Genomic DNA, 26,372 nt, shown 5'->3' on the forward strand with positions numbered 1-26,372 from the left:
CAGGGAAAAGTACGCGTGCCATCTATTCATTCAGCAACTTGCAACATTTTGTTTGCTTGTTTTGGCGTGGCAAACTATGCAAATTGATTGTCCAATTTGAATTTGACTAAATTATATTTCATCCAATTTCAACATCGTTCAATGACTTTCTATTTCATACAACTTTCGATTCAATCGTTCAATAGTTCAGTACGAATTCTAAACTCGTATTCTATAAAGCTCGTTTTGAAAACTTGATTCGTGACACTAATGAATTATACACTATAAAGAATCAAAGTTTAAAGAACACTATTTCAACAAACTTTTGGAACTAGAAAGCAAAGATACTTTTGGAGCTAGAAAACAAAAGGAAGGTATTACGGTTCGTCCTGAACGAGATCGATGTCTTTTTGGTTAATTTTTCAGCAAATAGACATATCATTGAGAGTATTGTTTATAGGCATACAATTCTTCTTGCTCCACATTTTTTAAGGTTAAATTACATTTTACCCCATCAAGTATGGTATAAATTACAACCTTATACAACATCTTTAAAACATTTCAATTTCATACATTTAATTATATTTTATTTTCAGTTTTATACATCCGTTAAAATATCTGTTAAGTCAACCGTTACATGATAATGTGGTAAATGATGACATGATTCTCAACTTTGCACCATGTGAATAAGAAAATAATAAAAAAGGATTATTTAATAAAAAATCAATTTATATTATAATTAAAAACAAACAAAAATTGAAAAGGGCATCTGGGCAATCACCCTCTTCCTCCTCCAGCACCACCACCAACGCACCTACGAAACCCTAGCCGTAAAGAGAAACGCGCACAGCTTCCATCTCTCTATCGGCATAGCCCCATGTACGATCAGCCATGGGCAAATTTCACGGATCGTTCGCACATGCCCTTATCCATTCACGCAAGGACCTGCAACCAGATATCGACCCGCTACTGAAACCCAGACCATAAATCTGATTGAAGCCCAAACCACTGCCGCACCTGATCGATTCTGAACCACGAATCTGTTCTGAACCACCGCTACGATATTAGACCCGATGAACCACAAAGAGCTGCCATTTGATTGTCGCGATGACCTCTGCTGCAATCTGTTTGAACCACCGCACCGCGCCCAGACCCCTGCATCCACAAGCCCGACCTGCTTGCCTCGAGCAGATGTAACCAAAAAAGCCGGTACCCTTACCATATTTGTACTGCACCTGCATCCACTAGCACCGTCTAGCGCCTGTATCAAGCCAAATCCTCATTTATTTTCTATTTTCGTGGTGAAAGGGGGCTTCAAGCCCAGATCCTATTTCGTCAATTTTAAATGGAGTTGAAATGAAATTTTCAAAATCTTTACAATTTTTTAAATTTGCAAATCAAAGGAATTCATAAAATGAACACAATTTCATCAATTTGGAGCTTTTGAAGTTGTTAATGGTTGAAGAGGAGGAGGAAAACGAGTTTGGAGAAAGAAAGGCGGCGAGGTTGCTCGAGAAGATGTAGGGTGGGGTGGGGGGGGGGAGGTTGCGGGGGAGGTGGGGGTGGGGCGGGAAGGGGTGGGTTTGGGTTGCGGGGAAGGGGAAGGGGGGCGGTTGCGGGTGGTTTTTTTGGATGGGAGGGTAGGTGAAGAGAGTCGAGGAGAGGAAGAAGGTAGGTGGGGAAGATGGGTTTCAGTTTTTTTTTTATTTTTTAAGTGTAAATTATTATATTTTAAATGCATAAAAAATTAATTTGTTTGTCATGGCATAAATTTAGCAATCATGTCAGCATAAATGTAGATCTCATATTTGTCACGTCATCATTTAATTGTATATATGAAATTGATATAAAATGATAAGTAGATGCATGAAATTAAAATGTTTGTAAGATAACAATATATATGAAATTGAAATAAAATGATAAGTAAATGTATGAAATTAAAATATTTTAAAAATATTGTAAGAAGTTACAATCGATCTCAAACTTAAAGAGATAAAATGTAATTTTTTTTTTTAATGCAATCTTGTTAAGGGTCACAGAATGAGTTTAATATTCCCACGACTATACGTAAGAATCTCGGTCTGATGGGATGAAAATATGGCTCCCTTTGAAAGTATTTTTTTTTTTTTTTACATTGCGTAGCATGTTTGTCTTCCGCAAAACACTTCCAAGTATCTTTTAAACCAAAAACATTTTAAACTATTTTTACTTAACATTATCATGTCTCTGCAATTGCTTTAGTTATTTAAACAGCATTTCGAATTGGAAACAGGCTCTACAACAAGCTAGACATATGAAGTTCTGAGAATAGTTGATAAGCAAGTTGTCCAAACCATATTTATGTAATCTTTGGAGGGTTCAGTTTAAAGCATTTTTCTGACATCTATCATCTAAGTTCACCTCACCACTTAAATTAATTATTTTTTAACTTTTAATTGAACGAAAAGTAAAAAAGGGGCATATTACATGAAACGTAATAAGATTCCTATCTAATTTTTTTTCCAAGAACCAAAAAAAAAATTACTTGTATCGTTGAGCATTGATAGAGATATGCCCTCCAGTAATCCAGAAAATTAATTTTATGATCAGCCATGTAAGGAAAACGATGATGTGCAATGCTTCTTGAGGAGTTTTGTTGCTTCTCAATAAAATCTATTTATTTGAATTTCCTGCTTCTACTACTACCTATTGCTTGAAGTTTGCATAGATTATAGAAGCATTTTTTATTGTTCTAATCATACATGTCGATCATTTCCAATTAACTGGCGATCTTGGTGGTGTTGTTTGGAGGATGTCGCAATCTTCTCTCCATCCAGTTTGGGGGTTGTGTTTAGCCGATCTCAGGCGTCTGTTGGGAACGATGGTTTGAGATGGTGGGTTGGTGGCGTTTTGGCAGTGGAGTAGCAAGTTGCTAGGATTTGTTGCGGTTTTTTTGTGCTCAAACCTTTGTTTTGGGCCATTTTTGCTTTTACTTTGAAGGTTCAGTTGAATATCAGAGTGCGCAACGAACAAGACTAACAAGAATAATAAGAATATTATTAAACTAACTGATAATGCCGGAACGGCTACAAAACCCTAAGAGACTAATAACTTGTTATTTCTATAGAGTTACATCTATAGAGTTACAAAGTACCATATATATAGAAAAGTAATCTAACCCTAATAGGCAAGAAAACGAAACCCTAATTCTAACGGGCTAAGCCCAAAATACCAAACATTAAAATAAATCTAAATAATAATATTTTCCAAGACCCCCGTCAAACTCATGGCGGTACACGACATGAGTTTGCTAAAATAGATGTGGATGCAAGACTTCAAATTCCAGTGCTAATGCCGATGTCGATGCCAATGCTAATGTCGATGTCGATGCCGATTTCCAATGCCAAATTCCAATACCATGCCCAATGCCAAGTTCCAATACCATACCCAATGCAAGAATACACGGGCAACAAAACCTCAAAACAACCAAATTTTTTTTTCCTTCCTTCTCCCCCCCCCCTTTTTGTTTTCCTTCCTTCGTCCTTCCTTTTTTTTCTTATGTGCGAACCAACCAGCAACATCAGCCTTTCTTTTTTTTTTTTTTCACAGGTGTACGGTTGTGGACGGATCCAGATGCAAGGTGGGGCTGGGGAATGCAGAAATCCTAGTGCGATGAAGCATTTTCAAATTTGGGTGTGAGACAAATTCACCAAATTCTTTTTTTTTTTCAAAAACAGAATTTTTTTTCCTTTCTTGAAGACTACCAAGGACAAACTGAAAACCAAACCAGAAAACGTAAAAAATCTACGAATGGAAACTGGAAAGAAATAAAACTGATACGAACAAACAGAAGTAGATTAGATCCCGAAGAATCAAACATGCTCTAAAACCAAGTTGAATATCAGAGTGCAACAAGACTAACAAGAATAATAGGAATATTATTAAATTAACTGAGAATGCAGGAACGGCTACAAAACCTAAGAGACTACATTGTGAATAATTTGTTATTTCTATAGTGTTACAAAATACCATATATATAGAAAAGTAATCTAACCCTAATAGGCAAGGAAACGAAACCCTAATACTAACGGGTTAAGCTCAAAATATCAAATATTAAAATAAATCTAAATAATAATATTTTCCAACCGGTTCATATTTGCGTTGTGTGCTTATTGTAATTGAATTTCTTTCTTTGTAATTTTGTTGTCTTGGTAAAAATTTTACTCTAAAAAAAATCGAGGCTTGAAAGCTCTTCCAATAGAGCGCTACTAAATGTCAATAGACCAAATGTTTGGCAATCTTTTATTTTCTTATTTAATTAGAACATTAATGATGTCACCTATTTGCACATACAATAAAAGCACACCACTTTGGAATTGTTAAATACGAGATTTTTTTTTAGAACTGTTTCCAAGTTATGCTCCTTGGAAGAGCAAGCCATTGACGGTCACCCCGCCGTCGACGATAATAGTCTGCCCAGTAATGTAAGAGGCTGCAGGTAGGCATAGAAATGCTACCAAGGAAGACACCTCCTCTGGCTCTCCAGGACGTCCTAAAGGGCACCGAGAGTTTATCATCTCCAATTTCTTTTCATTTCGGAGAATCTGCATGCATAGAAGAGATAATGGATGAAAAGAGAATGGATGTGTAGGACACATATATTAGCGACCATCTTAGTAATTGGTCAAGCCCTTCGTAAACAAATTAATTAAGACTAGAAGTATCATCTAAACTTGCTGTAAACTTTTCACCCAGAAACTTGCTGTAAACATGTCAGGTCTAAGAACCTATACATGAATAAAAACAAAAGACATATGGACTTTTGGCAAAACCCAACTTTTTATTCCAATTTCGACTATGGACTTTTAGCAGACTAATAAATGAAATACGGATTGGCCTGAAGTTATGAGATGATTGTAATATGATGTGTGATATTCACATACTTTTTTTTACTTCTCACACATCATTTTAATTTGCGACCGTCGAATCGGATAAATTAAAAAAAGATTAAAGAACATAAATCCATAAGAGGTGTGTTGATAGCACACCCCTTGTAATATAAGAAGTTCAAAGAATTCACTCATGTATCTTAAATGCGGTTTTGATTTTCCTGCAGCAACATCTGTTGTATTTAAAAAAAGGAAAATAAAAGGCATGCACAAGAACGTGATTAGAATAATCTTACAGGATCAGTGAGGGGAGTCTTGATGAACCAAGGTGCCACACTGTTGGTCCTTATGTTATCTCTCGCCCACTCACATGCTAAGTTTTTTGCTAACTGATTTAGTGCACCTGAGATACAATAAGAAAAGCCACACTTTGGTCTAACATTTAAAATCACACACCAAAAATATTGTAATCAAATTTTAGGTGCTTCTCATCTCAACCTCTTTTGAAACTAGCCACTCCTCTTTTCTCCTCTTACCAAACCCTGAATTTTCAAACTCCATAGTTGCCGGCCTCTTGATTCGACTGGAGGCCGATGGCAATCCCTCTCCCCATTTTTCTAGCCTCTCTTCTTTATCTTTTCATAGATTGTTGCTTATTTATTTACGTCTTAGTATTTTTATTAATAAGTGTCTTTTTGGTGAGATTTTTTGTGGGTATTTCTTAATGAGTGTTTTAAGTTGATATGGGTGCAGACCCTTTAAGGGAAGAGATCCCTATTTAAAAAAAAAAATGGGGCTCCCTCTTGACCATTATATCTGACTTTAATGAAATTCTGTGGTTGAGATTAAATCACAGGCCACAGAATTTCATTAAAGTTAAATCTAACGGTTAAGAGGGTGTCCCCATTTTTTTTTTTGGAAAATAGGGATCCCTTCCCTTAAAGGCTTTCTATATAGGTGGGTATCGGCTCATTTTGTGTCTACTTTTTTGGAGTTGGTTTGCTGCATGTCTTGCGCACAAAGTTCATGTTGCGCACAAAATTAGTTTTTAATCTTATATAAAGTATTAGTCTAAAAGTGAATTTTTTAAGGATTTGAATGAAGTTTTTTTTTTTAAATTTTTTAATTTACAAATTATAAACAATATATGTTTATTTTTTTTATTTTTATAAAGGTCAAAATTATAAAAGGAAATTAACTATAAGCACCTTTAGTGGCAGAATATATAGATCCAACATCAATTGAGACCACACCAGCAGTAGAGGACAAAAAAATGATGTTAGCAGCTCCTGAAGCTTTGAGAAGAGGATGTGAAAGTTGGCACAAGTGGTAAACAGATTCAAGATTGGTACTCATTACGAATGAGTAGTCTTCAGCTGTGTACTCTAGCGTTGCTTTCAGTATGCTGGTCCCCACATTGTTTATCTATAACAAGATATTACTGGAAAGGTTTAGCATAACATAACGTTTTAGCTTGTATGTATTATTGAAAAAAGCATGAAAATTACGTGTATCAATTGTAAAAAATACATACGTAAGTGTACATCTTTGAGTTAAAAAAAAGTACAATTTTACGAATTATTAAAACGTTTATAGCAAACAGAAATATTTACGAGGATGTTTAGTTTGTTATGAAAACGTGATGATGATTAATGATTCATGCATATATGTTATTTCAATTGATCAGTCTACTACTTACAAGGATGTTAAGTTTGCCTTCAAAAAGTGATGAGACCTTATTTATAAGCTCCTCTCTTTGGGTTTTAGACACCACATCACAGACTGAGCCAGTTACTTGGAAACCCTTCTTCTCCCACTGACTCAGGCAGTCATTAAGGTCAGCTTCATTTCGGGAACAAGTATGCACAATTGCACCCAGCCCTGCCAATTCCTCCACTATAGCATACCTAAATAAACACTTCACTAATTTAGCATAGAATTGTAAAAAATAATTCAAACCCATAATTCTGAAACAGAAAAAAACAAGGGACAATTGGACGGATAAAGAGAATATTGTATTGCGTGTTTAAGAAAAATTGAAACTAAAAAAAAGATTAACGTTCTTAATTATCCAACTTTAGAGAAGCTAACCCAATTCCTTTGGTTCCACCAGTGACAAGAGCTGTCATTCCACGAAGAGACCATCTCCTCGCTCTGCTATTCATCTCTATCTGCTCTCTATTCTCCCTGTCTGCTCTCTGCAAATACTTAGTGGTTTATATTTTATATTTCTAATCGATAATGATTATAAGTCTTATTTTGGTGGCCAGGGAAAAGTAAGCGTGCCAGCCGCCTACAAATAGTTTCTCCTCAGCAACTTGCAACTTTTTCTTGTTTTTTTGGAAACTAGCAACTTGCAACTTTCAACTTTTTGTTTGCTTGTTTTGATATGGCAAAGTATGCAAATTGATTGTTCTTCAATTTGAATTTGACTAAATTATATTTCATCCAATCGTACAATGTCATTCAATTACACACAACCTCCAATCCAATCGTTACAACCTCCAATCCAATCGTTACAAGTACAATAATTGAGGATAAATTTCAGATTCATATTTCACACAACACGTTTGGAATTCGATTGCATGCGTTGATGAATCACACAATGGTGGCCAAAGAGAAGTTGAAATGTCACCAAGTGCTTATCTTTTAAAAGATTAATAAAATACAACCTCTGATTTGGTACTAATGTCATACAATCGTTAGTCAATCTGTCAAATAAGTCATTAGGTGATGATGTGACAAGTGCAGCTCACATTTTGTTAACTTTTGAGTCCAAATTTGTGCCCCATGGTTAAAGCAAATTAAAAGAAAAAATAATAATTATTAATAATGTAAAAATTAGAAATCATTTTTTTTTTAAAGGAGTACACTATTCATTAATAACTAGAACAACGTACAAATAGGGAAAATGTGCTAACAGAGGGCCTATATAAAAACCTTACCGGTAAGTAACCCAAATAATGTAAAAAGAGTATGTCTCGCATAAAATAATAAGGACTAAATTCCAAACAACCAAATGTTAACTGTGAACACCATCCTCCAACAAGAGATCAAAAATTAAATCAGGAGGTCCCTCAAACCACGAAACCGGATGATCCAAAGTTAAATTGAATCTAGCTAGTCGGTGAGCCACCGAGTTTGCATTTCATCGTACAAAGCCTGCTTTCCACGATTTAAAGGACTGCATAATCCTCCTGGTGTCTTCCAATAATAACGCAAACGGTACATGGTTAGCCATTGCATTGTTTTGGATTGCAGCAACTACTAGCAGCGCATCACCTTCCAATATAACCTGGTCAGCACGCCACTAAAGTGCAAAAACAGCAGCTTCCCGTGCTGCAGCAACTTCCGCCTGCATCGAATCTGGCCTTGAGCTTCATTACAAACCTTAATAGCATGAATCTGGCCTTGAGCTTCCCAATCATCCAACAAAGCCGAGAGGCCTTCTGCACATATTACAAACAAGAACGGAGACAATGGATCCCCTTGCCGAATCCCTCGTTTTGGGTGTACGAATCCCACAGGATCCCCATTAAGCTTGAAAGAATAAGTCACAGTAGTAACACACATCATAATCCAATTAATCCATTCCTCAGCAAACCCCAAATGTCTCATCATTTGCTCAAGGGAAGACCATTCAATACGATCATATGCTTTATTGATATCTAGCTTCAAAGCCATCACACCCTTCCAACCGCTATTCTTTGTTTTCATAGCATGAACAATTTCCGAAGCCACCAAACAATTATTGGAAATTAACTGACCCGAGATGAACCCACTTTGGGAAGGCGAAATAATGTCAGGTAACACCAACTTCAACCTGTTCATGAGAACTTTGGAGCATATTCTATATATAACATTACATAAACTGATTGAGCGAAGTTGAGACATGAAAGTAGGGTCCATTTTCTTAGGAATAAGAGTAACGTGCGTAAAATTAATTTTGCTCATCATACTTCCTGAAGAAAGGAGAGAACGAACCCCCTCATAGATGTCATGACCAACGATAGGCCAATGTTTTTGGTAGAATCCCAGAGTCATCCCATCTGGTCCAGGCGCCTTAATGGGGTGCATTTGAAAAAGAGCATTCTTGTTCTCGTCATCAGAAAACGGTACCAAGAACCCTTGATTCATCTCAGCCATCACCTTTGGAGAAACCGTGCGAAGAACAGCAGACGCATCAACCTGACCCGTGGAATCAAACAACTTCTGAAAATAATTAACTATTACCGCAGCCATGCCATCCTTGCTTTCCTGCCACTGCCCATCGTCATCAAACAAACCATACAAACCATTACTTCGCAACCGCCTAGAAGCCTTTTGATGAAAAAATCTTGTGTTTTGCAATATCATTTAATATTTTATCTAAAAATTAAAGAAAAAAAAGAAAGAAAATTTGAAACGCAGATCTTCATCTTCCTGTCCACCCAATGCAGGTGACGATCCCCCTCCCTGCAATCATCAAACCAAAAAGCTCCGCCGAAATCAAACAATCACAATCATCAAACCACCACCACCGTCAGATTCCCATGTGACCATGATAATTAAGCAGTGCGATTATTTCATTTAGCTTTACATTATTACCTGTTTAATCTTTTACAAACATATTAATTTCTTATCCTCTAATTGGGCAATTTACTGTTAAAAAGTTATGTCCTTACTGGCTGTTTTAGCCAAGGTTCTAAAAAACGCTAGGCGCTAGTCGGGCGACGAGCCAGTGCCTAGGCGGCTTAGGTGGATTTAGGTAAATTTCTTATATATCTTGTAGATAAGTGCATATTGACACATAAAAAATTATATTTGTATGAAATTCATGGATAAGATAATAAAAGAATGATAAAATATAAAAAGAATATTTAGTTTTTAAATAATTAGTATTTAATTTTTAAATAATAAATATTTAAAAACCCCACCAAGTGGGTTTGGTAGTTCATAAACATTTAAAAATCAAATGGTCGTTCATAAAATCCACGTGTGAGAGGTTTGACACCTCCCTTCCACCTCCACTTTCTCACATCAGGTAGGATTCAAAAGGTGGAGCTAGTTATGCCTTGGAAAGCGATCTCACATTATTTTTTTTGGGTTTTCTTTTCCTCTTCTGCCTTGGAAAGAGGAAAGCCCCATTAATGTTTTGAAATTTTTTACTTCTTCTCTTCTTCTCCTTCTCTGATTACTCTATTTTTCCATTTCCTCTTCTTCTGTTGCTCTGTAAATTTCCACAGTAGCCTTTCTCGCTTCTTCTCCGAGCTTCTTTCTGCTTCCAAGGCGCTCACTCTGTCTCTCTCTCTTCTAGCTGCCAAGTAACTTCCAGTTCTGCCCCCATCAACTCTATTAATTCCACCATGAAACTTTGCACATTCTGCAACTCCATCCAAAATCCATCTCTAAAGTTCCAATCTTTTCTCTTAATCTTCTCAGCTCCACCACTCATTCTACCCCTCAGAACCCAACAAATTACATATGGGTCCCTCCCAAAGTCCCCAAACAAGCTTCCTTTCCACCACAATGTCACCCTCACAGTCACCGTCGCAGTCGGAACACCGCCGCAGAATGTTTCGATGGTCATCGACCCCAGAAGCGAGCTTTCCTGGCTTCACAGCAACAAAACCCGGGACTATAACAAGACATTCGATCCGACCCAATCCACCTCCTACTCCCCCGTCCCATGCTTCTCATCCACTTGCACGAACCGGACAAACCTTGCCAATTTATGAAACGATTTTGAGTTAATCGCGGCGAAGCACCGCCGCCTAGCGCCCAGGCACCGCCTAGGCGGCCGCCTCAACCGTTTTTTAGAACACTGATTTTAGCTCACTCCTCTTTTGTTTTGCAGGTTTACAAATAGACAATCAAAATGGTAGATGGAATGAGATTGAATTAGTTTTGAGGCTAGAAGTTCAATTAATTTTTATTTTGGACTCGTCGAGAAGTATGATTTTCGTTTTTGAATCACTTGATTTCGTTGAGTATTAAAGAAGGTATGAACGTTTAAAGTTTACCCAGTTTCCAGCGAGTTTTTCAGTTTTCCCTCGGACCAGTCAACTTTGAGACTATTTTCCGGCCATCTCTAGAAATCATTGGGCTTCCAAATAGGTATAATTTTATTCTACACTTTCTTATCTTCATTTTGATATATTATAGGTTGAATTTGGCTAAGAAACGATTGAGTTACGAAGTTTTCAAAATTGCCCAAACTTCCGGCTAAAAGCTCTGGGACACTTAATTGAGTTTTTAACGGAATGACCAAAATGATGGATGGTGGACAATCTCAGGGATCACTTTTATTGATTTGGAATGTTATGAACCAAAGTGATAAGTTATACAAATCACAGAGACCATTTTGGCTATTTAGCCAGTAGAAAAATAATTCAAATCCATAATTCATCCACGGACGTTTGCAACTTTTTGTTTGCTTGTTATCATGTCACAAACGACGCAAAATGATTGTCCTTGAATTTGAATTTGGGTAACCTTAAATTTTCGTCCAATTTCAATATTATACCTCTCTCAATTTTTATATACCAGCCGTCAAATTTGATTAAGTGATAAAATGAAAAGTTTGGAACTTATATTTTACTGATTTGGAGTCCAAATTTATGCCACAAGTTAGAACAAATTAAAAAAAAAGTTTTATTATTAATAATGTATAAATTAGAAAATCATCTGCAAGATCATTTAATATTTTATTTAAAATTTAAAAAAAAACAAACGAAGGATTTTTATCACAAATGGTCCATGAAATTGATCCCTCAATCATGATGGTCTCTAAAATTGAAAATCGATCAATGTAATCACTGAATATTAGTCCCGCAAATCAATGTCTTTCTGTCACTGTTCCGTCCAAACTAGCGTTAAGAGATTTTTTGGAATTAGATAAGATATATATTTTTTCCCTGATCTCAAGCATTGTCTCTTCTACTACATATGCATACATATAGAACTATTTCCAAGTCATGCTCCTTGGAAGAGCAAGCCATTGATGGTCACCTCGCCGTCGACGATAATAGTCTGCCCAGTAATGTAAGAGGATGCAGGTAGGCATAGAAATGCTACCAAGGAGGACAACCTCTGGCTTTCCAGGACGTCCTAAAGGTCACCGAGAGTTTATCATCTCCAATTTCTTTTCATTTCCGAGAAACTGCGTTTATAGAAGAGAGAATTGATGTGTAGGACACATATATTACAAGCGCTTCATTAACATAATAAATAAGGCTAGAAGTATGATCTAAACTCGCTGTAAACTTTTCATCAAAAAACTTGTTGTAAACAAGTCAGGTCTAAAATTGAACCTATACATGAATAAACAAAAGATATATTGAACGCGATTTAAGATGTTTAGAATAACGGTAGCCGGCTATCTAGGCAGCTTTGGAGGTGGTTAGCATGTCAATTATGTATCTCTATGTCTTTTTCAGATTCTCTGGTTGCTTTTTGGGATGCCTACGTAAGCCCTTTTCCTAACAACTGCACAATCTATGGATTTTTTCGAATCTTTATACTATTTTGACTATTTGGAAATCTCAAAATAGGTTTATTTTTTAGGGTCACCCAATCTATTTTCATCGGCTTTGCATGTCTATCAATTTTGGGATCGTTCATGGTTGGAAGTTTATTCCTACTTATTCTCAAGGCACTAGTCTATCCTTGGCAAGGCGTCAACTAGTCATCCTGTGCTTTGGTCTTTCCTTGGATTAAACTTAATACAGATGGTTTGTCCAAAGGAAATTCCAGTCCTACTCCTTGTGGAGGAGTTTTCAAAGATTGCCATTGCACAACCCGTCTCGATTTATTTTACGGGTTTTACGGAACGGAAGGTTAGTCTCATAATTTCACTTTGGTTTTAAAAATGTGTTTGAAAAGGGTTTCTTTTGGACCTTAAATGGTGTGCCCAAGGGGGCCCACCCCTAATTTTCTGTCCCTGATTCCCCTTTCCCCCGCCTGCCACGTGGCAAACCCCTACCCACTTCATTTCTCATTCTCTTCTCCCCGAGCACTCACTCTCTCAGCTCTATATCACTCTCTTTCACACACTCAACCTCTCTCCCTCATCCCGATTCACTCACACATCCACACACCCAAATCAAGGAAAGCAACGGCGACGGCGACACCATCACGTCCACCGTGGTAGCACTCTCCCTCATATCTGTGAAGAAACCGGACACCTAGAGGGCACCCAAACCAAGACTTCGGCGAGCCCAGTGGGTTTCGAGCAATGAATCGGCCACCTTCGGCCATTCCACGATGATTAGGAGGTAACCAATCTTTCCTTTTTGTCTCTATTTCATTTTGGTACCTAGATCGAGTCTTAGGTGTGAGCAGCGACGTCGACCGAAACTCAAGAGGCTCCGGCTTCCTTCCCCAGCGAGAATAGGTAGCCAAGGCCCTTGGGTCGAGGAAACTAAGGCCTTTGGCCCGCTAAAGCTTTAGCCCAAGACCAAAGGGTTTCAGCCTGTGAGCTTTAGACCCAAACCCTTTTTATTTATATTTATTTTGTTTTCTTTTAAAAACCCAAAAACAATCGGGCTAGGTTTCAAGCCCAACCCAGCCCATTTAAAAACCCCTTAACCTTTTTAGACCCTTGCCTTAGGGCCGTTTGAGATTAGGTCTTTGGGCCTTTGCATCCGAGCCCAAACCCTTTGAAGCAAGCTTTCAGGCCATGTAGAAGTTGGGCCTTTGGGGCCTGTGTAAATCGAACCCAACCCAGAGAGAGACAGGCCTTTGGGCCATCCAACTTGGGCCTCCAGCTCGGTAGTCTTAATCCCAACTCGAACCCATGAACCATTGATCGACTCGGACCCGTTAACCGTTGACTGGTTCGACCGTTAACTTAGTCAACATTGATCGTTGACTTTGACTTTGGTTTGTTGACTTTTTCTGGTTTTGTTCAGAAACCTTCTAGGCTAATTTCGACGTCCTAGAACCGTTTTTTATGTCCGTTTTCCCAAATTCAATTGTTTGAATATAGTTTTATTAATTGGACCATTTATGTGCTTAGGGGCAATTATTTGTGGTGTTTCCATCTTAACTAGTTTGCGTGGCTCTTCGGCGGCGAGGTATCTGTGATTGGACCCTTTCTAAAATGCATGTTTTAATAGTAGAAATGCATACATGAAAAATATGATTTAATGATTAAGTTTTATGAAATGTTTTATGAGATATTATCTTACTGAGAATATATTGAATTATCATATTTTATCGAACTAATGTTCTTTGTAGTATATATGATGGATGACTATATACTGCTTACGAACATGCTTTTACACACTTTTTTATAGTATATATGATGGATGACTATATGCTATGAAGATGATTTTGAGATATATGTATTTATATTTTGGGAAATACTATACTCAATGTTTTTGTGTGTATCTAGTGGTCACTGTTCTACCTACGGGCAATGATACTTATATTGGCTTCGGCTGGGCGTAAGTTGGTGCCTGTTTGGCAAATGTAGTGTTCTGAAGGAAATGTTCTAAATGAGGAGTTCTCTATGCCTTCGGGCGATATTGATACCACTAGTTAGCACATTATATACGTGATATTTAAGGTTTTATGGCATGCTAGGGTTTCAGAAACCTATTACATATTATATTATTGAATTTCCATAAACCTTTAGGGGTTAGTATGTTGATAATTATTTCATTCTTATATGTATATCAACTTGGTCCGCTCTTGTTTGTTTTGCACCCCCTCAGGACTTAGATTTGAGGTGTAAAATCCCGGCATCAAGGCACTTCCGCATCGGCATCTTCAAGTCTTCTTGGTGTAGGACCCATTCCTTCATTCATTTAATTTTATATTATTTCGTTGGTTTTTACATTAAAGTGACGTGAATTAGAAATCTCATTAAGAGGAAGTCTGGTTAAGACCAGCTGAAGATCCGAAATGACGATGCCACTTTGTAACATGTGTTTCCCTAGGAATTGGGAGCAGAGTCGGATCTTCATCGGAATGTTGGGAAATGAAAAAATCTTAGTGGTACGAGTTGGTTAAGACCAACTGGAAATCTAAGCGGTGTTGGACTCTGCGACATGTGTACCCTAGGAATGGCGGGCAGAGTCATATCCTTATGGAAATTACTTGAAAGTTCGTGTTAGAGAAAATGAGTAAACGCTAGTTGTTACGAAGTTTAGTAAATGGTAGTTTGGTGGGATTGAATCAATGTTCTTGGACTCGTTTCCACTGAGAAAATTCTTGTGGATCTTTAGAACAATTCTCGGTGATTGTTCTATCAATAACTTTCTTGCTTACTCCAATAGCGAAGTCAAGTCCCCTAACCTTTGACTGTCAACTTCACATCAAATTATTCGAACGTTGTTTTTTACTAGAGTATAGAAATGTCAACTGCACTATTGTGTACCACCTCGATTGTGCAAGCGTAGTTGCTGAATACCTCGGTAGAAAAAACACACAAAGCTCAAAGGGGATATAGGTTGAATGTTTTGGCTTCCTAATAATGAGGCATGGTAGATCAGCAGAGTAATGCAATTGCATATTGCGATGATTAACCAAATAATCATAAACAGTGACTTCTATTTTTGCATCTTCACTTTCCTTGGTTATTTGTTCCTCAATGTAAAACTAGATCATACTGTCGTACTGATGTTTTTTACTACCCTTCCCGCCAAGCCCATTCTGATCATGTAAACCTAATCGAACAATTATCTAGTAAGACCGTATTGGATTAGAAAACCTGAAAAGCCAAATCTACTAAAATCATATAAATTTGTCAGGAGGTTCAAAACATCAAATTATTTCACGAGTTGCTGGACGAAGTTGATTGACAAGTTATATTAATAGGTGTGTTTTTGTGGATGCGTACGCCCAGTTTCATATCGATTCAGACAGGAATGTTAGGAGTGTAACCTTTTCACAAGCTTACCAGAATTACCGGAAAGACTTCCATGTAGATGTGAGCTTTGAGTCGTCTTTTAGTAAGAGAATGATGAAGATTATAGCGCAGGTGGTCAGCGAATTGCATCATCAATCATTATCTTCACGCATAAATGAATAGTCACCACTCATTATTTTGCTGCAATTCATGAACATCATATCGTACTTTAGTAGTTCTTTCCCAATGATATGATGCCTATGAATTGTAGCAAGATAAGGAGATGTGTGCGCTTCAACGCATCTTTCCAATGTTTCACTCCAAGACCTTATTGTTCTTGAGTACGTGGATGTCAAAACACTTTTAGTAGATTTGATTGGTGCGCTCTGGAATGGTACCACATCACGGTCAAGGCGAGAATCGAATGATCTTTTCACACTCTCATGTTGCTGAGCAAAATGGTATTTTGGCACTTTTGGCGACATGGTACGAGAACTTTTACAGGCAACACCTGTTGACAAAGGGATTTTTGCGAACTTGTATCTGGAGGATCGAATTTACGATGTGAGAAATTATGCACCCTTAAGAAATCACTGCTTGCTTACTGAGACAACAATGGGTGGTTGATATCGTGGGGAGCTGACTGTGATATCGATAGCTTATTCGTTGGATCCGTTAAGCATGTGGGCAGGTAGACCCATCTACGGTAGATATTACTGAGTAGTCATCGTTGGGGCTCGACCCAAAGACAATTTTTCTCGTGGTACATGACGTTACATATACGTGGGTGAAACCCACTTTCATTTTCGGTTTTGGTTTTTAGTACAAGTATTTTAACTTACATATTATAGTTGTACGTGTTTTCTGAAGTTACAAATGTTTGGTCGAGTTATTTCCACTTTCACTGTTGAGTTCAATACGAATTATTCGACCTCTATGTTATTACTTATCTATTTTGACGTTATCATATTTTGCATACTTATTTTTGACCCTACGTCAATATATGTTTTCGACTTTATATCTTTATAAAGTATGTTTTCTACTTTTACACTGATGGGGAAAGAAAGTATGAGCCTGGAGGCACGAAAGATGGAATCATTGCAACCTGATCACGATGGTGTGGCATTTTCCCTTTTCTACAACTGCTCTGACTTGATTTCTTCTATACATATATATTTTCTTCTCCCTATTTTCAAGTTTTTTAGTGTAGCAAGTTATTTTAAATTTCGTGACAAAATTTTATTTAATGGGGGTAGATTATGACAACCCGTCTCAATTTATTTTGTGAGTTTTACGGAACGGAAGGTTAGTCTCGTAATTTCACTTTGGTTTTAAAAATGTGTTTGAAAGAGGTTTGTTTTGGACCTTAAATGGTGTGACCAATGGGGACCACCCTTAATTTTCTGTCCCCGGTTCCCTTCTTCCCCACTTGCCACTTGGCAGATCCCTACCCATTTCCTTTATCTTCTCCTCGAGCACTCACTCTCTCAGCTCTCTATCACTCTCTCTCACACACTCACCCTCTATCCCTCAGACTATTTCCCTCACCCTAATTCACTCACACATCAACACACCCAAATCAAGGAAAGCAACGACGACGGCGACACCACCACATCTACCATGGTAGCATTATCCCTCTCCCTCGTCTCTGTGAAGAAACGGGACACCTAGAGGGCACCCAAACCCAGACTCCAGCGAACCCAATTGTTTTGAGCAAGGAATTGGCCACCTCCGACTATTCCACGATGATTAAGAGGTAACAATTTTTTCCCTTTCGTCTCTATTTCATTTTGGTACCTAGATCGAGTCTTAGGTGTAAGCAACAATGTCGACCGAAGCTTGGGAAGCTCCGGCCTCCTTCCCTAGCAAGAACAGGTAGCCAAGGCCCTTGGGCCGAGGAATCTAAGGCCTTTGGCTTGCTAAACCCTTAGCCCATGACCAAAGGGTTTCGGCTCGTGAGCTTTAAACCTAAACCCTTTTTATTTTTATTTATTTTGTTTTCTTTTAAAAATCCAAAAACAATCGGGTCATGCTTCAAGCCCAGCCCAATTGAAAACCCTTTAATCCTTTCGAACCTAGGCCTTAGGGTCGTGTGGGATTTGGACTTTGAGCCTTTGCATCAGAGCCCAAACCCTTGTAGCCCCAAACCCTTTAAAGCAGGCTTTTGGGTCGTGTGGAAGTTGGGCCTTTAGGGCACGTGTAAATCAAACCCAACCCAAAGAGAGGCAGGCCCTTGGGCCTCCGACCCGGTAGCCTGAAGCCCAACCCGGTTCGACCCGAAATCGTTGACAGACCCGGACCCGTTGACTGTTGACTTTGACTTTGACCGGTCAAAGTGGACTTTTTGTTGACTTTTTCGGGTTTTGTTTAGGAACCCTCCTAGGTTAATTTCGACATCCTGGATCCATTTTTGACATTTGTTTTCCCAAATTCAATCGTTTGAATAGAGTTTTATTAATTGGACCCTTTATGTGCTTAGGGGTAATTATTTGTGGTGTTTTTGTCTTCTTTAGTTTGCGTGGCTTTTCGACGGTGAAGTATCTGTGAGTGGACCCCTTTTTAAAATGAATGTTTTAATAGTAGAAATGCACACATGACAAGCATGATTTAATGATTCATTTTATGAAACGTTTTATGAGATATTATGCTTACTAAGAATATTTTGAATTATCATATTTTATCGAACTGATGTTCTTTGTAGTATATATGATGGATGACTGTATACTGCTTACGAACATGCTTTTACACACTTCTTTATAGTATATATGATGGATGACTATATGCTATGAAGATGATTTTGAGATATATGTACTTATATTTGGGGAAAGACTATATTCAATGTTTTTGTGCGTATCTAGTGGTCACTGTTTTGCCTACGCTCATCTTTCTCCTTTTACCATACTTTAAACATACAAACTCCATAGTCGCTGCCCTTCCTCCTACTGGAGGCCGGTGGCAATCCCTCTCCCCATTTTGCTAGCCTCCCTCTTTTATCTTCTCATAGATTGTGACTTATCTATTTTTTGTCTAAGTATTTTTGTCAATAAATATCTCCTTGTTGAGATTTTTTCAGTCTTTCTTCATGATTATTTTAATTTTGTGTTCGTATGTTATTGGCTTCTTCTGTGCAACTTTGTTGAAATTGGTTCATTGATTGTGTTGCACACAAAATTAGCTTTTAATCTGCTATAAGGTGTTCGTCTAAAAGTGATATTTTTTTTTTAAAGATTTGAATGAATTTTTAACTAATTATAAACAATATATGATACTTTTCAAAATTTTAATAGAAGTCGAAATCTATATAAGGAAATTAACTATAAGCACCGTCTTATTTGGCAGCTCGGACTGTACTGACTATTTCTATTAGATATGATAAATAGCCACCGGATAGTACTGAGTAAATTAGTCGAGTGTTTGGTGTAGTATCAGACTAATAACCGTATTATTTATACTGTGTTTGATTTTATACCGGATAGGAGGAATCAAACTTAAAAAAAAAAAAATTAAACTTAAAAAACAAAACAGAAACCATCACTTTTGTTCCCAGATCTCTCCGCCGCACCCCTCAAACTCCCTCAATCTCTCTCCCTTCTTCTTCTTCCCCGACTACAGAAGAATCCCAAATAATTGTTCCCCAAATCTCTTTGTCGCACCCCCCCCAAACTCCCTCCCTCTCTCTCCTTTCTTCTTCCCCGATTGCAGAAGAATCCCAAATAAATTCAAACAGCCAGTTGCGGAAGAATCCCAAATTGAAATCATCTCTCCGCCGCACCATGTTTCTTTGCAAGACCCAGTTGCAGGGGAGAACAACGAGTAGGCAATGAGGAAGGCCACAAGGAGACGAGGACTAGGAAGGCGACGAGGACTAGGAGAGCAAAGATGGCGAGAGAAAGTGACGGCGACAGAAAACAACGGTGAGAGAAAGCGACGGGGAGGACGGCGATGGTGAAAGAAGGTGACGGGGAGGACGATGACGCCGAGAGAAGGAGAGAGAGAGAGAAGGCCAACTAATAATCCGAGCATTTTGGTTGGTTTTATTAATCCGACGTATACTGTGTTAAATAAACAGACCAGTTAAATTAATCTGGCGCTTATTTAGTACGAGTGAACGCCAAACACCCACGTCTGTATAACTAGTCCTATTCGATCCTTTATCCGATCTGCCAAACAGGGCCTTAGTGGCAGAATATATAGATGCAACATCTATTGAGACCACACCAGCAGTAGGGGACAAAAAAAAAACAATGTTAGCAGCTCGTGCAGCTTTGAGAAGAGGATGAAAGTTGGCACAAGAGGTAAGCAGATTCAAGATTGGTTATGAATGAGTAATCCTCAGCAGTGTACTCTAGAGTTGCTTTCGGTATGACAATCCCCACGTTGTTTATATATAACAAGACATTATTGAAAAGGTTTAGCATAACATAACGATTTTACCTTATATGTATTATTGAAAAATGCAAGAAAATTATGTGTATTAAACATAAAAAGTACATACATACGTGTAGATCTTTGAGTTTTAAAAAACATACAATTTTACGAATTAATGAAATTTGAAACGTGTACAACAAACAAATTTATTTACGAGGGGATGTTAAGTTTGTTATGGAAGTGTGATGATGATTCGTGATTCATGCACATATGTTATTTTAACTAATTAGTCTTCTACCTACAAGGATGTTGAGTTTGCCATCAGAAAGTGATGAGACCTTGTTTATAAGCTCCTCTCTTTGGGTTTTTGACTTGAAGACAGATCCGGCCTCGGGAGTTGCGATGGACCTTGTTTATAAGCTCATCTCTTGGCTGAATGGAAGTATTGACCAAGGCAACTGGGAGGTTTTCCAGACCAAGTGGGAGATTTGTTGAGAAGGTGCGGATTTCAGTTTGTGTGAATGGTCTTGGGTACCGAGATCAGCCAATAGAGCGGCGGATTTTGTGGTGTCGCATGTTGGAGCGGAGATATGCGACTTAGTCTGGGTTCAACGACCCCCATCTTCGTTTATTCGGAATCTGAACAAGGATGGTCTACCCTGCCCTCCAACTTAGCTTTTGTTAGATGTGATTAAGGTGACATTGGGGGGGGGGGGGGTGCATACGTGTCGTAGTTTTTCCCTTAGTCCCGTTTATTTCTGATGTTGTTTGCCCAAGGTGGCTTTCTGTACTCCTATTTGGCTTTGGCCCTAGTGAATGATATTTTCCGATTATTCAAAAAAAAAAAAAAAACACACTATGCAAATTGATTGTCCAATTTGAATTTGACTAAATTATATTTCATCCATTTTCAACATCGTACAATGTCTTTCTATTTCGTACAACTTCTTATTCAATCATTACACGATGGTCCAGTAGTTTAGGACGAATTCTAAACTCGTATTCGATAAAACTCGTTCTGAATTTGATTCATAACACTGGTGAATCATACACTATAATTTTGGAGCTAGAAAACAAATGGAAAGTATTAGAGAGTGGGAGAGAACTTTGTGTTTACAGTACCACGTCCAGAATGAGATCGATGTCATTTTGGTTAATTTTTTAGCAAATACTACATTTTCTTAATGCAATCTTGTTAATGGTAACATAATGAGTTTAATGCTCACAAGATCTCAAAAATTGCATAGCATGTTATTCTTCCACAAACAGTTCAAGTACTTTTTAAACCAAACACATTTTAAACTATTTTTAATTAACATTGTCATGTTTGCAAGCGCTTTAGTTATTTAAAAAGCATTTTGAATTGGAAACGGGCCCTACAACAAGCTAGACATATGAAGTTTTGAGAATACTTGATGAGCAAGTTGTCCAAACCACATTTATGTAATCTTTGGAGGGTTCAGTTGATGGTGCTTAAAGCGTTTTTCTGACATCTCTCATCTAAGTTCACCTCACAACTTAAAATAATTATTTTTTAATTTTTAATTGCATGAAAAGAAAAAAAAAGGGACATATTATTACATGAAACATAATAAGATTCCTATCTTAATTTTTTTTCTAAGAACAAAAAAAAAACCTTGTATCGTTGACCATTGATAGAGACATGCCGTCCAGTAATCCAGAAAATTAATTTTATGGAAAACTAATGAAAATAGCTTGAAAACTTTGAGTTTTAAAGATAAGGACAAAATAAAGAAAAAAGTGAATAGTACAAGGATTGACTTTTTAATGTAAAAATATGATTTTTCGTTAAAGTGAATAGTACCACTGGCTTTTCATTAAAACTCCCTTAATTTTATGATCGGCTTTGTAAGGAAAGCGAGGATGTGCGATGCTTCTTGAGGAGTTTTGTTGTTTGTCAATAAAATCTATTTATTTGAATTTCCTGCTTCTAGTACTACCTACTGCTTGAAGTTTGAACATATTATAGAAGCATTTTTTATTGTTCTAATCGTACATGTAGATCATTTCCAATGAACTGGCAATCTTGGTGTGTTGTTTGAAGGATGTTGGAGTCTTCTCTTCATCCCGTTTTGGGGTTGTCTTCGGCCGATCTCAGGCATCTATTGAGGGCGATGGTTTGAGATGGTGGGTTGGTGGCGTTTTGGCAGTGGTGGAGTAGCAAGTTGCTAGGATTTGTTGCGGTTTTTTCTTTTGTGGTGAGCTCAAACCTTTGTTTTGGGCCATTTTTGCGTTACTCTGAAGGTCTACATCCACGCTGTGTGCTTAATGTAATTGGATCTCTTTCTTTGTAATTTTGTTGTCTTGGCAAAAATTTTACCCTAAAAAAAATCTAGGCTTGAAAGCTCTTCCAATATAGCGAAACTAAACGTCAATAGACCAAATGTTTGACAATCTTTTATTTTCTGATTTAATTAGAACATTAATGATGTCACCAGTTTTCACATACAATAAAAGCACACCACTTTGGAATTACTAGATACGAGATTTTTTTTTTTTAGAACTGTTTCCAAGTTATGCTCCTTGGAAGAGCAAGCCATTGACAGTCACCCCGCCGTCGACGATAATAGTTTGCCCAGTAATGTAAGAGGCTGCAGGTAGGCATAGAAATGCTACCACGGAAGACACCTCCTCTGGCTCTCCAGGACGTCCTAAGGGGCACCGAGAGTTTATCATCTCCAATTTCTTTTCATCTCGGAGAAACTGCGTGCATAGAAGAGATAATGGATGAAACGAGAATGAATGTGTAGGACACATATATTACCGATGATCTTAATAATTGGTCAAGCTCTTCGTAAACAAATTAATTAAGACTAGAAGTATGATGTAAACTTGCTGTCAACTTTTCACCAAAAATCTTGCTGTAAACAAGTCAGGTCTAAAATTGAACCTATACTTGAATAAACAAAAGACATGGACTTTTGGCAAACCCCAACTTTTTATTCTAATTTTGCCTATGGACTTTTGGCAGTCTCATCAATGAAATACTGATTGGCTTAAAGTTATGAGATGATTGTAATACAAGTAGTTAAAAGAATTCACTCATATATCTTAAATTCAATTTCGATTTTCCTTCCAGAACATCGATTGTATTAGAAAAAATGAAAATAAACAGCATGCACAAGAACGTGACCAGGATAATCTTACAGGTTCAACGAGGGGAGTCGTGATGAACCAAGGTGCCACACTGTTGGTCCTTATGTTATCTTTCGCCCACTCACATGCCAAGTTTTTTGCTAACTGATTCATTGCACCTGATGAGATACAATAAGGAAAAGCCACACTTTTGTCAAACATTAAAAATCACACACCAAACAATGTAATCAAATTTTAGGGGTTTCTCGTCTCAACCTCTTATGGTTTAAAAAAAATAAAAAAAAATAAAAAAAAAACTAGCTGCTCCTCTTTCTCCTCTTACCAAACCCTAAATCTTCAAACTTCATAGTCGCCAGCCTCTTGCTCCGACTGGAGGCAGTGGCAAGCCCTCTGCTCATTTTTCTAGCCTGTCTCCTTCATCTTCTTATCGATTGTTGCTTATTTATTTTTCATCTTAGCATTTTTGTCGATAAGTGTCTCCTTGGTGAGGTTTTTTGTGAGTATTTCTTCGTGAGTGTATTAATTTTGTATTGGTGTGTTATCGGCTCCTTTTGTGTCTACTTTGTTAACACGAAATTCATGTTGTGCACAAAATTAGCTTTTAATCTTATATAAGGTATTAGTCTAAAAGTGATAAGGATTTGAATGAAGTTTTTTTTTACAAATAATAAACAAAATATGTTTTATTTTATTTTATTTTATTTTATAAAGGTCAAAATTACATAGGGAAATTAACTAAGCACCTTTAGTGGCAGAATATATAGATCCAACACCTGCTGAGACCACACCAGCAATAGAGGACAAAAAAACGATGTTAGCAACTCCTGAAGCTTTGAGAAGTGGATGTGTAAGTTGGCACAAGTTGTAAGCAGATTCAAGATTGGTACTCATTATGAATGAGTAATCTTCAGCTGTGTACTCCAGCGTTGCTTTCGGTACGACAGTCCCCACATTGTTTATCTATAACAAGACATTATTGGAAAGGTTTAGCATAATATAACAATTTTAGCTTATATGTATTATTAAAAAATGCACGAAACGTGTACATCTTTGAGTTTTAACAAACCTACAATTTTACGAATTATTGAAACGTCTACAACAAAAAGAAATATTTACGAGGATCTTAAGTTTGCCATGAAAGAGTAATGATGATTAATGATTCATGCATATGTGTTATTTCAATTGATCAGTCATTTACTTACAAAAATGTTAAGTTTGCCATCAAAGAGTGATGAGACCTTGTTTATAAGCTCCTCTCTTTGGGTTTTAGACACCACATCACAGACTGAGCCAGTGACTTGAAAACCCTTCTTCTCCCACTGACTCAGGCAGTCATTAAGGTCAACTTCATTTCGGGAACAAGTATGCACAATCGCACCCAGCCCTGCCAATTCCTCCACTATCGCATACCTAAATAAATACTAAACTAATTTAACAAACAGCAGTAAAAAAATAATTCAAACCCATAATTCTAAAAGAGAAGAAAACATGGGATAAGTGGAGAAATAAAATGAATATTGCATTGCATGTATAGGAAAATTGAAACTAAAAGAAGATTAATGTTCTTGAGTATCCAAATTTAGAGAAGCTAACCCAATTCCTTTGGTTCCACCAGTGACAAGAGCTGTCATTCCACGAAGAGACCATCTCCTTTCTCTGCTGCTCATCTCTATCTGCTGTCTAATCTCCCTGTCTGCCTATATATATACAACCTAGCCTTCATGCACGCGTGTGAGTGCGTGCGGAATGCATTTTTTGAATCACAATGTGCTACGCGTGATTTAGACATTTTAAATGTATTTATATGCGTAAATTAACAAAACGAAAGTCAAATAGTTGAAGTAAATGAATAATCTTAGATCATGCTAGAAGAAACCCCTTATAAACCAATTAAAGCAACTGAATTCACATAATAAAATCGGTCTCTATAGAATTTACATTAAGAATAGAGAAAATAATATTTAATAAAAAATTGATTGAATCACATTATTGCTAGCCCATTGTGAGGCTAAACTCACCCTCTCTCTCTCTTAGTGTAGATAATATCGTTTGTTAAAAAAAAACAATCATTTGACAACTAATTTAATGACATTATTATCTGCGTGCGAAACACTTTTTTTATAACTTGCATTACATGCCTTTTAAGAATTATATGCCTCTTAAGATGTTTTGAACGTGTTTAAAAATAGATAAAATAATATTTAATAAACAACTGATTGAATTACATTATTGCTAGCTAATTGTGAGGTACTAATTAAAAAAAACATAAAAAAATTAATTCAAAAGGAAAGTTAAATATTTGAAGTAAATGAATAATTTTAGATTATGCTAGAAGAAACCCCTCATGAACCAATTAAAGCAGCTGAATTCACATAATAAAATCGGTTTCTATAAAATTTACATTAAGAATAGAGAAAATAATATTTAATAAACAATTGATTGAATCACATTATTGCTAGCTAATTGTGAGGCTAAGCACACCCCCTCCCCTTTAGTGTAGATAACGTCATTTGTTAAAAAAAAAACAACCATTTGACAACTATGTTAATCACATTATTATTCGCGTGTGAGAGACCTTTGTTATGCCAACCCCCTCTCTCTTAGTGTATATAATATCGTTTGTTTAAAAAAAATTATTTGGCAACTAATTTAATGTAATTTAATCTTATTATTATCAGCATGTGAAAGATTTTTTTTATAACCGGCATTACATGCCTCTTAAGATGTTTTGAACGGCTTGGTGACACCAAAATCACCATTCACAACATCTGATTGAATCACATTATTGCTAGCCTATTGTAAGATATTAATTTTTAAAATAAAAAAAAACTTTACTAATTTATCATCAGCACTACGCGTATCTTAAAATGTTTTAAATACAATATTCATGATTTTTCTTATTTTTTTATTATATTTTTTTCCCCTTCACATGGGCACCATCAACTTTTACTTATTCTTTCATTTTTTTTTATTCTTTTCTCTCTTCCCACTTATATTTATATTATATTTTATGATGACCAAATTACCAAATTACGCCTTCATTATTTGATATATTATGTTGGGTTGCTTTTAGATTTTTTGGATGAGGGGCAATTTTGTCCTAATATTTTTGTTGAATGGGGTGACCCCAAAATTTTGTCCCGATGCGTGACATGCACTATTCATACATTGTTCATCTCAATTTTATATATAACTAGCCTCCATGC

The 26,372-nt window shown here is 36.9% G+C and overlaps 2 protein-coding genes and 1 long non-coding RNA gene across 5 annotated transcripts; all 3 read right to left on the minus strand.

Annotated features, from left to right (window-relative positions):
• Window positions 1–687: 687 nt before the first annotated feature.
• Window positions 688–1,866, minus strand: LOC126588790 (uncharacterized). The gene is made up of 2 exons (XR_007611605.1): window positions 997–1,866; window positions 688–924 (listed from the first exon to the last, which is right to left on the minus strand). It is a non-coding gene; the product is annotated as an uncharacterized LOC126588790 (long non-coding RNA).
• Window positions 1,867–4,248: 2,382 nt separating this feature from the next.
• Window positions 4,249–7,102, minus strand: LOC126588789 (tropinone reductase homolog At1g07440-like). 2 transcript variants are annotated; one of them, XM_050253909.1, is made up of 5 exons: window positions 6,939–7,102; window positions 6,583–6,754; window positions 6,056–6,272; window positions 5,144–5,250; window positions 4,249–4,562 (listed from the first exon to the last, which is right to left on the minus strand). In XM_050253909.1, the coding sequence occupies exons 1-5, from the start codon at window positions 7,010–7,012 to the stop codon at window positions 4,374–4,376; spliced, it is 759 nt and encodes a 252-aa protein (XP_050109866.1). In that variant the 5' UTR covers window positions 7,013–7,102; the 3' UTR covers window positions 4,249–4,373. The 2 variants fall into 2 exon arrangements, with proteins under 2 accessions (XP_050109866.1, XP_050109865.1); XM_050253908.1 differs by having other exon boundaries at window positions 6,547–6,754.
• Window positions 7,103–22,445: 15,343 nt separating this feature from the next.
• On the minus strand, window positions 22,446–24,927 carry LOC126588787 (tropinone reductase homolog At1g07440-like). Of its 2 annotated transcripts, none has more exons than XM_050253905.1 (5): window positions 24,760–24,927; window positions 24,405–24,576; window positions 23,910–24,126; window positions 23,218–23,324; window positions 22,446–22,773 (listed from the first exon to the last, which is right to left on the minus strand). In XM_050253905.1, exons 1-5 carry the CDS (start codon window positions 24,831–24,833, stop codon window positions 22,585–22,587), a joined length of 759 nt encoding a protein of 252 aa, XP_050109862.1. In that variant the 5' UTR covers window positions 24,834–24,927; the 3' UTR covers window positions 22,446–22,584. The 2 variants fall into 2 exon arrangements, with proteins under 2 accessions (XP_050109862.1, XP_050109861.1); XM_050253904.1 differs by having other exon boundaries at window positions 24,369–24,576; window positions 24,760–24,926.
• Window positions 24,928–26,372: the final 1,445 nt, after the last annotated feature.

This window comes from Malus sylvestris, chromosome 11 (genome assembly GCF_916048215.2).
Source record: "Malus sylvestris chromosome 11, drMalSylv7.2, whole genome shotgun sequence".
Lineage (NCBI taxonomy): Eukaryota > Viridiplantae > Streptophyta > Magnoliopsida > Rosales > Rosaceae > Malus > Malus sylvestris.